Genomic DNA, 10,856 nt, shown 5'->3' on the forward strand with positions numbered 1-10,856 from the left:
CCCCAGAGTCCACCTGTCCTAAAACCTAGTACCAATCCTTACTTAAACCAAACCTTATTTCACTACGGTGACTCCGGGGTCCACATCCTAAAACCTAGTATTTCGCTATGCAGACCCCGGAGTCCACCTATCCTCTACAGATTAACAAATTATTATCAATTTGCAATTTTCATTGATTAGCATTTTTGTTTAAATATAATATTGAATCAGAGTGCAGGGGAGACCGAGGCGCCCGGTCGATTCGGTGGTCGGCTTTTGTAGATCTATGCATTTTTTACGGAAAGCCGTATTACCTAACCCTATTACTAGATCTATTAGTGTTGTGAAAACTTCAACCTCTACAGCTCAGGCGTCAAAAGATGCTGGTAAATAATAATAGATCTACGTCCTGAAGTTTCATAAATTATTTTTATACAGAATAACACAGTACACAGTCAGTAGTTTTTATTTCATCGAGTTATAAAAATGGCCTTCGTATAAAAATTGCCTTGTTTTCAGAAGCAAGTTTTAATAGTTCTAGTTCTACCTAATCGATTTTCATGCGAATTCAACCATTTTGATGATCTTTCTTTTCCTTTTAAAAAGATGTAAATCTAGGCCTGTCGGATGTGGCAGTGCGAATAGCACTGAGTTGTTTAGATCTAGATCTAGATCTAGACCCATCAAAACACGAGGCTTCGTGGCCGATCACAAAAGTCTACGGGGCTTATCGAGGCCGATTCGCCCTGCCGCGAGCACGTTCACTAAACTGCCTACTAGATAGAATCTACTACCAAATATTCTCTACACGATCTTTGCTACTACTACTACTATGCCTACTAGCCTACATGTACTACTACGAGACAGTACGAGAGAGTGTCACTCAGGCAAAGATAGTGTAACTTTGACTCAGCCACGTAGTATACACACTTTTTATACCCCAAATTTAACCCGAAAGTCCATTCGGAGGATTTGACCTTTTCACTTGACCAAAGTGTGCCAAAATGGTAGCCTAGCTTTTGCCCCTCCATGAAGGAAAAATCCGGCCCTCATTCAAACCATTGGAATTGAGCGAAATTTTGCGTTTTGTGCTTTGTTCTTTACAATATTCATTATGGTTATGATTTATAAGTTGTACACTGAGGCAAAACCATACTAAATGAGAAAGGGGCACCATTATGAAAGTGGAATGAACTCAGTTGCCTGAAAAGGGTAGTCTGAACATGTGTGGCCTAAATAAGCTAAACCACCCTCCCTTACCTTATTTAGGCCACAGTCCACTGTGGCCTAAATAAGCTAAACCCCCCTCCCTTACCTTATTTAGGCCATATGTGGCCTAAATAAGCATTCCCAAAATTAATTATATTTTTTAACTCAGCGTGTCAAAATAAACAAAGTCTACACATACACGGCTCGATTTATTGCTTATTTAAAATAATTCTATTTTCCCTTATTTATTGTTTTTGATAAGTATACTATGTTCCATCATGACAACAAGGGAAAGTTTTGCCGCCTACTTGCGTGGTAACCATTGTGTTCCGCTTTAACTGACGGGCTTATTCGACAGTTCAACTCGAACAATTCTAACGTAACTGCAGGTGTGTAGCGGCCTTAACCCTATCCGTACATCATGTGACATGCGGAACTCTGTACCACCACTTTCCAAAGAAGAAATTTACTCTTTAATCCGATCCGTACGCTTTGCATAGGAGTCTGTCAAAATGATATTTTGAGAAATACTGACAATTTCAAAGAGATCCTTGTACTAAAAATATTCTAAAATGTGAAGAATACAACCCCGGAGGTACAAATGACCCCAGGGCGTACGGATAGGGTGGTTTGTGTTTCAATAGAAAGGAGCACAAGGAAACGGTAACAGTCACTTAGTGCACAAAAAAAGCGTGATAGCCAGAAGGAAACAATAGAGGGAAAAGCAAAGAAGGAAGAGCTAACTGTGGTGCCCTCCAACCACCCACATGGTTTAGTTTTGGTAAGAGAGTATAGTTTTGGTAAGAGTTTTACGGCACTTGCAACACAATAAGGTAATATAAGTGCCAATGATTAGAGATGTTACAAGAGAAAAAAGAAACACAAAAAAAGAAGGAGGGGAGATAGAGACGATAGATTTTTTATAGGAAAAAAGGAGCAAACTACACCAGAACACCTGCCAACCACCCACCCACATAGATAGAAACAACGGAGGACAGGTAGGAACTGAAGAGAACTAGGACCTAGCAGCCGTGCCCTCCAACCACCCACACAAACAGAAACGACAGAGGTGAAAAAAGTAAAAAAGTAGGACTTACCAATGGCACCCCCCAACCACTCACACAGACAGAAATAACAGAGGGGAAAGAAAAAAAGTTGGGCCCACCAGTATCACCTTCTATGTAATCTTCTCAGAGTTGAATGAAGTAGACACAACCTATTGCTTAGTTAGAAATGCACATTTTTATTCATCTGACTTACAAAAAAACAACAAGACCACATCAAGAAAATCAAACAAAACAATGCCACTGCAGTTTTTAAAAAAAAATTCCTCCATTCACTCAACAACTTGCTTGAGGTAAGCAAAGAAAAAATACCTTTCCCCCCTCCTCACGGTCAACCTTAAAAAAAACAAACAAAGAAAAAAGAAAAAAAAACAAACAAAGAAAAAAGAAAAAAAAACAAACTATAAGCATGATTCATCATCTCTCATTGGTAGTAGGCTTACTCGAAGGTGGATCGACAGAAGATGAAACAGAATGTCCTTCTTCCTCAACAGTATTACTCTCTGTCGTTTCACTGAACTCTTCTGATGATGATGATAATGGCGTAGTTGATGATGACGGTGACGAAGAAGAAGCCAGATCTTGTTGCTTTTGTTGTCTTTTCGACTCGTAGAAATCTTTACGAGCAGCTGCCAGCAAAACGTTAGAGAGGAGGAATTTCGTATCTCTCCTGCGTGGGGCAACTGGCGGCCATGGGTTACCTGGATGGGACAAGAATTATATATACAAGAATTATATATATATATATATCTATTATCTATTTGTGGTGGCCGAATTTTGCTATTCAAAAGGCTTTTTAATGGCTGCATCGATCGACATGCCGTTTTTGCCAAAAGATTTTTTAAAATATTCTCCAGAGCATGACGCCCTTGGTTTTTTCAGTTTTGAGACAGTTTTGCTGCAAAAAGCTAAATTTCTTTATTTCGCCGATCGCTTTTGTAGGCCGACGCTTCTGTCTCTGTAATTTTAGAAAATCCGGAAGTGATATTTCGCGAGGCGCATTTTGTTTTGAGAGTATAGATCTAGACCTTATAATTTTTTGCATCTCTAAAGATTTATTGCCCCATTCCAGTAGAGTGAAAATATAGTAGGCCAATGACTTTTAGCTGATATTAAAGCACCGATCATTCCTTTCATCAAAAGGGGGCCCAGCTAGTATATATATATATAATTGTAGGTGTTTTATGGCCATGTAGACCCAATGTAGATCACTTAGTTTTAGTTTTAGTAAGAGTTTTACGGCACTTGCAACACATTAAGGTCATATAAGTGCCGAAGACTACAGGTGTTACAAGAGAGTAACAAACACAAAAAAGAAGGAAAGACAAGGACGATAGATGTTTGATAGGAACGAAGGAGCAAACCATTCCAGAGCACCTGCCAACCATCCACATATTCAAAAAAAAAAAGAATACCCAATTGAAAAAAAAAAGAAAGACCTCCCAACTCAGGAATTAAACTCATATCTTTTTTTGTGCAACAGTGAAGTGCCTGAATCCTACATCAAAAGAGACACCAGTGGTCTAAAATTGAGTGGGGTGAATACTTAACCCTATCCGTAAGCCGTGTTTTACTATCGTATCCATACGACGTGGATAACTCTGTGCTACCACTTTCCAAAGAGGAAATTTACTCGTTAATCCGATCCGTACGCTCTGCATGGCAGTCTGTCAAAATGATTTTTTGAGAAATAGATCTTCGTACTAGAAGAATTTTAAAATGTGAAAAATACAACACCAGGGGTACAAAATGACCCCAGGGCGTACGGATAGGGTTATTTGTACTTGTAAATGAAGACAGCAGAGGAAACACTGGTTATATAATTTTCCTACTAAATGAAAGTTATAGATTCACAGACTTCCTGCATTTTAGAAGTTTTTGTGTACGTTTTATGTTTTAGTAAGAGTTTTATAGCACTAGTAACATAATTAGATAAGTGAAGAAAAACTTAGAGGTGTTACAAGAGAGCAACAAAAACAAAAAAGAAGAAAGAGGAGAGACAAGGATGACAGATGTTTGATAGGAAGGAAGAAGAGTATCACACAAGGGCATTCACCAACCACCCACCCTTTTGGATTTTACCATAGTGGAAGAAAAATAAGTATTGATAGAATAAGACACAGATGGGCCATCTCTTAGGAAGTTTTGTTTGACAAGAAAAGCCTAAAAACTGTTTGATTCAACTACTACAGACCAATTTAACTCAAATGTGATATAAACGAATAGAAAAGCAAAAACATAAAAAAACCCAAAAACTTGGCACCCTATTACGGTTCCTCTGTGGATATTCCACTTTCCGTTTGAGTAGGCACGACACTCTTCAACCACCCATACTACCAGTGGCACCCTCCTCCAACCACCCAATCCACCAGTGGCATCCTTCAACCACCCATCCGCACTCACCTCTGAGTTCCAGCACCCCGTTAGGATTGCCGTGTCCCGGGTATTCCACGGCCTGCTTGTGAAGGTCAGTGAAAGACGACGTCTGGTTCCTATACCTCGGAACTAACACCTTGAACAGTTTGTGCACCAAATCTTTTTCCTGTAGGCGATAAACAACAATCCAGGCTGTTTGTTTGTTTGTTTAGTTTGTTTTGGTAGAGGTTTTACGGCGCTCGCAACAGCAAAAGGTCATATGAGCGCCAGAAGATTAGAGGTGTTACAAGAGAGTAACAAACATAAAAAAGAAGAAGGATAGATAAGGACGATAGATGCTTGATTGGAAAGAAGAAGCTTGTTTGTTTGTCTCAGTAGAAGCACATTGATGCAATATAACGATTTGTTTCTTTTAGTTTAGTTTTAATAAGCGTTTTACGGCACCAACTGCAACACAATAAGGTCATATAAGTGCCGAAGATTAGAGGTGTTACAAGAGAGTAACAAACATAAAAAAGGAGAAGAGATATAAGGATGATAGGTGAGATGTTTGATAGGAAAAAAGGAAAAAACTACATCAGAGCACCCACCAATCACCCACAATCTAGGCTGTTTGTTTGTTTGTTCGTCTGAGAAGAAGCACATTGATACAATATAATGATTTGTTTCTTTGAGTAAAGAAAAGTGTATATTGATGGTTCCAGTAGGGAACAGGATAGAGGGTGCCCACAGTACTCGTGACTCATTGGAGCAGGGGAAGATAGGACTAATGCTAACATTACTTAAACACAATCCCACATCATCACTTATTACCACCATTATTTCTAAAATCATCACTGCTCTCAAATCAATGACTCACATCTATAATCCTGGAATCTCCTTCCGCTGTAACAGTTACTTGTTATACTAAGTGTGCACGTAATACACTATTGGACACTATTATACGCACTTTTTTCTACTAATCTGAAGGCGTCAATCTCATATAAGTGGGCAAAGGATAAAAAAAAAAAGAAGAAAAAAGAGAAATGTATATTGATGCAATAGCAATCTGTTTGTTTGTTTGAGCAGAAGCACATTGAAGCAGTGTATAAAAATTTGTTTATTTGAGTACAGAAATGTAAATGGATCGAATAACAATTTGTTTGTTTGTTTGAATAGAAGCACACTGATGCAATAACAGCATGCTTGTTTGTATGATTGCTTGACAAAATAACAGCATGCTTGTTTGTATGATTGCTTGACAAAATAACAAAATGCTTGTGGTATGATTGCTTGTTTGTATTAGTAGAAGTACAGTGATGCAATCAGTTTCTTTAATCCGTTCATAAAAGTAAAAAAGAAAAGTAAATTGGTGCCACTAAATTGACGTTTTATTAAAGTAAAAAGAATTACAGAAAAGAAAATCGATTTGCTTGTTTTGTACATTGAAAAATGAGTCAACAGCAAGCCACCCTAAATTCCTTGGTATGAAGCTCACTGTCATGATCATAACAAAATTGCTTCTGAACAGTAAGTCCTTTTTTTTTAGTTATGAGAAACATTTTTTTTCTATCTTTTTTAAAAACATGTTTTCTTTCGTCAATCTTATGACTTGAGAGAAGAATTTTTAGTACAGGAAACATAACCTGGGGATACAAACCAAGTAACAGGCATTTTTATGATATCAACAACTAGAAACCTGCAAAAAAATACAAAAAACAAAGACAACCCCCCCCCCCCCCCCCCAAAGACTGAGGCAATCGCGCTATGACCTTGACCAAACCAATTGCAACATCTGTGACTTACCAACAGCCAATAGTCTGCAAGTTCCATGGTGGGTTTGTGTTGGTCACCATTCCTCACCGCCAGGTGGATTAACTGCCAATGGAAATATTTTAAAGAAAAATTAAAAACAGGTTCGCTATTTTTCATTTTACAAAAAGTTTCATGGCCCAAGCAACACAATAAGGTCATAACTTAAGTGTTGGAGATTAGAGGTGTTACAAGAGAGTTTAGTGAGCGTTTAGTGAGCGTTTTACAGCACTTGAAATACACAAAATAAAGTAAAATAAGTGCACAAGATAAAAGGTGTAGTTTCCAGAGAGTAACAAACACAAAAAAGAAGGAGGAGAGATAAGCACAATAGGCGTTTGGTAGGAAAGAAGGAGCAAACCACACCAGAGCACCCGCCAACCATTTACAACAAGTGGTTGGCATCCTCATCAACTGAATTATACCATCTTGTATAAGTATTCATATGACCTTAGAGCACACATCAGAATAACATTGAGTATGTATCTAGCTTAAGATTATTATTGTTATATTGCTGCTCATTTATATTAGGCATGTGATTGTAAGCCTGCGTATGTGTGCATGTTTGTGCATGTGTGTGTGTGTGTGTGTGTGCACGTGGTGAAACACCAAACCAATGTGCCAGGATCCGGACAATAAAGATGTATCTCATCTTATATTATTTAGGAGCTGGAGCTGCTTCAGCCCTCTGCTTCTCAGGGCCAACGCTCGCTGAGAAGGATGCACAGTGCTGTCCCCGTGGTTTTATGCAAAAAAATAATAATCTGAAATTATGCAAACTGAGCCCAAAAATGTGAAATTATTAGATTCTTTTAATGTTAACAAAGAATGTTAAAGGAAAATAATAAGAAATTATGTAAAAATGATCAAATTTTGCTAAATTATGTAGGGCGCATAAGTCAGTGTCCCCAGCAAAAGAACAAAAACTGATGCGCTAGTCAGCTGCACCAGCCACAGCAACAGGAATTAATCACCAAGACCAATGATGCCTCCAACCCCAAAGACAAAACAACCCTAAAACTCTCTAACCCTCAACAGGTGACATTAATTAAAGACCTAAAGGTTAGGCTGTCCAGCTCCTAACTGAAGGGTCATCCATTCGAACCCTGCAAGAGGCCTGTTGTTGTCTTTTGAAAAGGCACTTTACACAAATTTTCCTCACTTCATCGAAGTGGCAAAAGGCTACCAGCCTATATACGGCAAAAGATCTAGTTAGTTTGTTCATGTTAGTGCTGAGATAGCACTTGATCAGCTGACGACCACACCACGCCATCTTTTTTAAGAGGCTTTCGTAAACTGCATACCCTTTCTGCATACTGCCTGGCCTCATCTGCCTGCGTCCACGTCGGCTCGATCCTCTCGTAGCGGATCAAGCCGGATACAATCTGTCGCAGTCGCAGCAGTCTGGCCTCGGGTCCTCCGGCCGGACGAATCTGCATCTGGCGGGGACGCATGCGGTGTCGGAATCGTAGCATGCTTCTTCACCTGAAAAAAAAAAGGGAGGAGCTGAATAGGGAGGAGGAGGAGAAGGGGGAGGAGGAGGAGGAGAAGGGGGAAGAGGAGGAGAAGAAGGGGAAGGAGGAGGAGGATGAGGAGGAGGGGGAAGAAGAGGAGGAGAAGGGGGAGGAGGAGGAGTAGAAGGAGAGGGAAGAAGAAAACAGGGCAGGGGAAGACCTGGTCAGGGTTCACTTTGTTGACTTACTTAACACAATTATCCCTCACAGTGCGGGCTGATTTTTAGCCTTCACTTCCCTCTGGCACAAGAAGTACCGAAGTCCTCTACTCCTCAGACCTTGCCAACACTGCAATTTTTTGTAGACATTAAATATTAAAGCCCATACACTGCTTTTGTTGGAAGTTTTAAAATATGTGAGGCATCGTGGTGAGATCATGCGCTCGTCAAAATATTGAAATAAAAAAATTTGGAATTTTTCTGACTATTGGGCAATTTTTTTCTAATTCTTTTTTTGGCTCAACATCTTTTATATCCATTTGAAAACACATTATGTGTGGATTCTACAGAAAAGCATTGATTAAAAGCACCAAAAAAAAAGTCAATTTTCAGTTTCCAAGGACTCTCAAGCTATTAAAATTATCAAACTTTGACGGCCATTTTCTCGCTAATTTCACCTCTGAAACCAAGCGAAGTTGATGTCTTTTTTTACACATGAAGCTATCGAGCACCTACCACACCTCTGTGACTGGCCCAAATATAGATGACATATTTCCGACATCTATTTTTGTTGTCTTTTGGGGTTTCCCCCAAGACCCTTGAGTTTCCCTCGCCAGTCCAGCTGACTATCTCACCATGTTTTTTGTTTTTTGTATTAATTAATTTGTGTTATAATCTTTTATAAACAATCTCAGCAATTCTCGTTCCACAGGCCTAAATTTACCTTCTCAAAGTTGTACATCCAAACACACACTAACAAGCGCGTGCGCACACACACTGACTTGACTGACACACACATGCCCACAAACACACATATGCGAGCACACACACAGTACAGGGTGAGATCAAGTCAACTGGCGAGGGAAGCCTCTGTAGACGACAAAAATAGATGGTGGAAATACGACATCTAGATCTAGATTAGATCTATATTTCGGCCAATCACAGGCTTGGTGTGCTAGGTGCTCGCTGTACGTAGCTTAGGCCTCTAGGACTCTAGGCCACTTAGTAAAGGGTCTTAGTAGGGGGCTGAGAAAACAGATTCTTGGCATTTGCCCTTGCAAAAACTTCCGAGTCTCAGTGTCTGATATTTTATTCAGCCATTAAAGGCCAATAATTATTATAATGCTTCTTGGCATGGCATGGCTTAGGACCAATCTAGATTTAAAAAGACAAGAGATCCCGCATGAAACGCCTCTGTCTCTTTTCCTCTATCAAGGAGAATCCTTGGCATCAAATTATGGCACGACAAAATACCATACATACACCGAGACTGAATGAAGTTCAATAAGACAGAAATGAAACACACGGGACTAGACTAGATCTAGATCTAGATCTAAATTATGTGAAACGTTGAAAGTTTCAAAAATCGAATAAAACTTACATTAAAGGCAACAGAACATCAAAAGTCAAACACAGGTCTTGCAAGTCAACGATTCTCTCAATGAAATTTGCAAAGGTCAGAATAGATTCTATCTTCCGGGTCAAAGAAAATCGACGCCATTTTCGTAGTTCAACTTGTTTGTAGCCCACAATTCTGTAATCATAATTATAATAATAATATTACTGTTTGTTTGTTTAACCCTATCCGTATGTCGTGTTCTACTATTGTATCCATACTATGTGGCGAACTCAAATCAGTGCTCCCCCTTTTCAAAGTGAAAATTTACTCGTTAATCCGATACGTTCGCTTTGCATAGCAGTCTGTCAAAATGATTTTTTGAGAAATACTATGAGTCTCAAAGAGAGCTTCGTACTAGAAGTATTATAAAATGTGAAGAATACAACCCTGGGGGGTACAAAATGACCCCAGGGCGTACGGATATAGTTAATAAGAGTTTTACGGTGCTGGCAACTGCATTATACACGCTACTGTTGCAAGAGAGTGTTGGCTATATTATATATAATAAGAATTGTCTGTGAAATTACTTTGAACATAACAATGACCAAACATATTTTCTACAACCAAACTATGCACTAAAATAGAAAGATAATACCGTGACGCCACTTCTTAATTATTCTTCAAGTGTCAGTTTATAGTTCAGGTTCACCATTTAATTTTGTCTGATCAGCGATGCTCTCAGTCATTATACATCTAGGAACATTATTATTCTGGTCTTTTCTCGTCTTGCTTGCTTCAGCTCAAATTCCTTAATAAGACGGTTGTTTATTCTCTACTTCTTTCTCTTTTGCCATCTATATAATATCTTCTTCTATTTTTCCCAAGAAAACAACATTTCCATGATCCAGGGCCAATATATCAAAATGTAATTATATATAATAATATTCGCGCCCTCTCCCCCCTGACGTTTAATTAATATATATATATATTTTATTATTTTTTAAAAATTTATTTTTTAAAAATTTATTTTATTTATTTTTTCACTGTAAAAAAGGTCACCTGTCAAACGCAGCCGTGGCCACCGTATTCATTATTTTATCGACCAACAAAGAACAAAACATGTCTAAGAACGGTCACGCAAATCTCTCTTCGTTCGATGGTTTGTCATTAGTATAATATCATTGGCCCCTGACACTGTGGACGTGCCGTCATAATTAATCCATTCACCTACTGTCGTTATTGTTAGTTCCTCCAATGTCCGATTGGGGGCTCTCTTGGCCTAGAGGTTAAGGTGTTCACCTCTCATTCAAAGGTCCCGGGTTCGAATCCGGTAGCGACCAAAAAATTTTCTTCTCTAAATTTGTCTCCTTTCACCTCCTTTCCTACTCTCTAGCAATGTTCTGTCGTCTGCTTTCGTCTCCTCTTT

At 38.9% G+C, this 10,856-nt stretch overlaps 1 protein-coding gene across 1 annotated transcript; it reads right to left on the reverse strand.

The window, feature by feature from the left end:
* Positions 1 to 2,411: 2,411 nt before the first annotated feature.
* LOC101849128 (39S ribosomal protein L17, mitochondrial) lies at positions 2,412 to 9,566 on the reverse strand. Its single transcript, XM_005097712.3, has 5 exons — positions 9,473 to 9,566; positions 7,724 to 7,904; positions 6,414 to 6,485; positions 4,656 to 4,794; positions 2,412 to 2,953 (listed from the first exon to the last, which is right to left on the reverse strand). Exons 2-5 carry the CDS (start codon positions 7,892 to 7,894, stop codon positions 2,670 to 2,672), a joined length of 666 nt encoding a protein of 221 aa, XP_005097769.1. The 5' UTR covers positions 7,895 to 7,904; positions 9,473 to 9,566; the 3' UTR covers positions 2,412 to 2,669.
* Positions 9,567 to 10,856: the final 1,290 nt, after the last annotated feature.

This window comes from Aplysia californica, unplaced genomic scaffold, assembly GCF_000002075.1.
Source record: "Aplysia californica isolate F4 #8 unplaced genomic scaffold, AplCal3.0 scaffold00162, whole genome shotgun sequence".
NCBI classification, from domain to species: Eukaryota; Metazoa; Mollusca; class Gastropoda; order Aplysiida; family Aplysiidae; genus Aplysia; species Aplysia californica.

Excerpts from the sequence above, each read along its gene's own strand:
- LOC101849128 (XM_005097712.3), bottom strand. The coding sequence starts at position 7,894 with ATGCTACGATTCCGACACCGCATGCGTCCCCGCCAGATGCAGATTCGT. Across the intron at positions 6,486-7,723 it reads CCAGGCAGTATGCAGAAAGG|TTAATCCACCTGGCGGTGAG; the intron begins GTATGCAGTTTA and ends TTCCATTGGCAG. Across the intron at positions 2,954-4,655 it reads CGGGGTGCTGGAACTCAGAG|GTAACCCATGGCCGCCAGTT; the intron begins GTGAGTGCGGAT and ends TGTCCCATCCAG.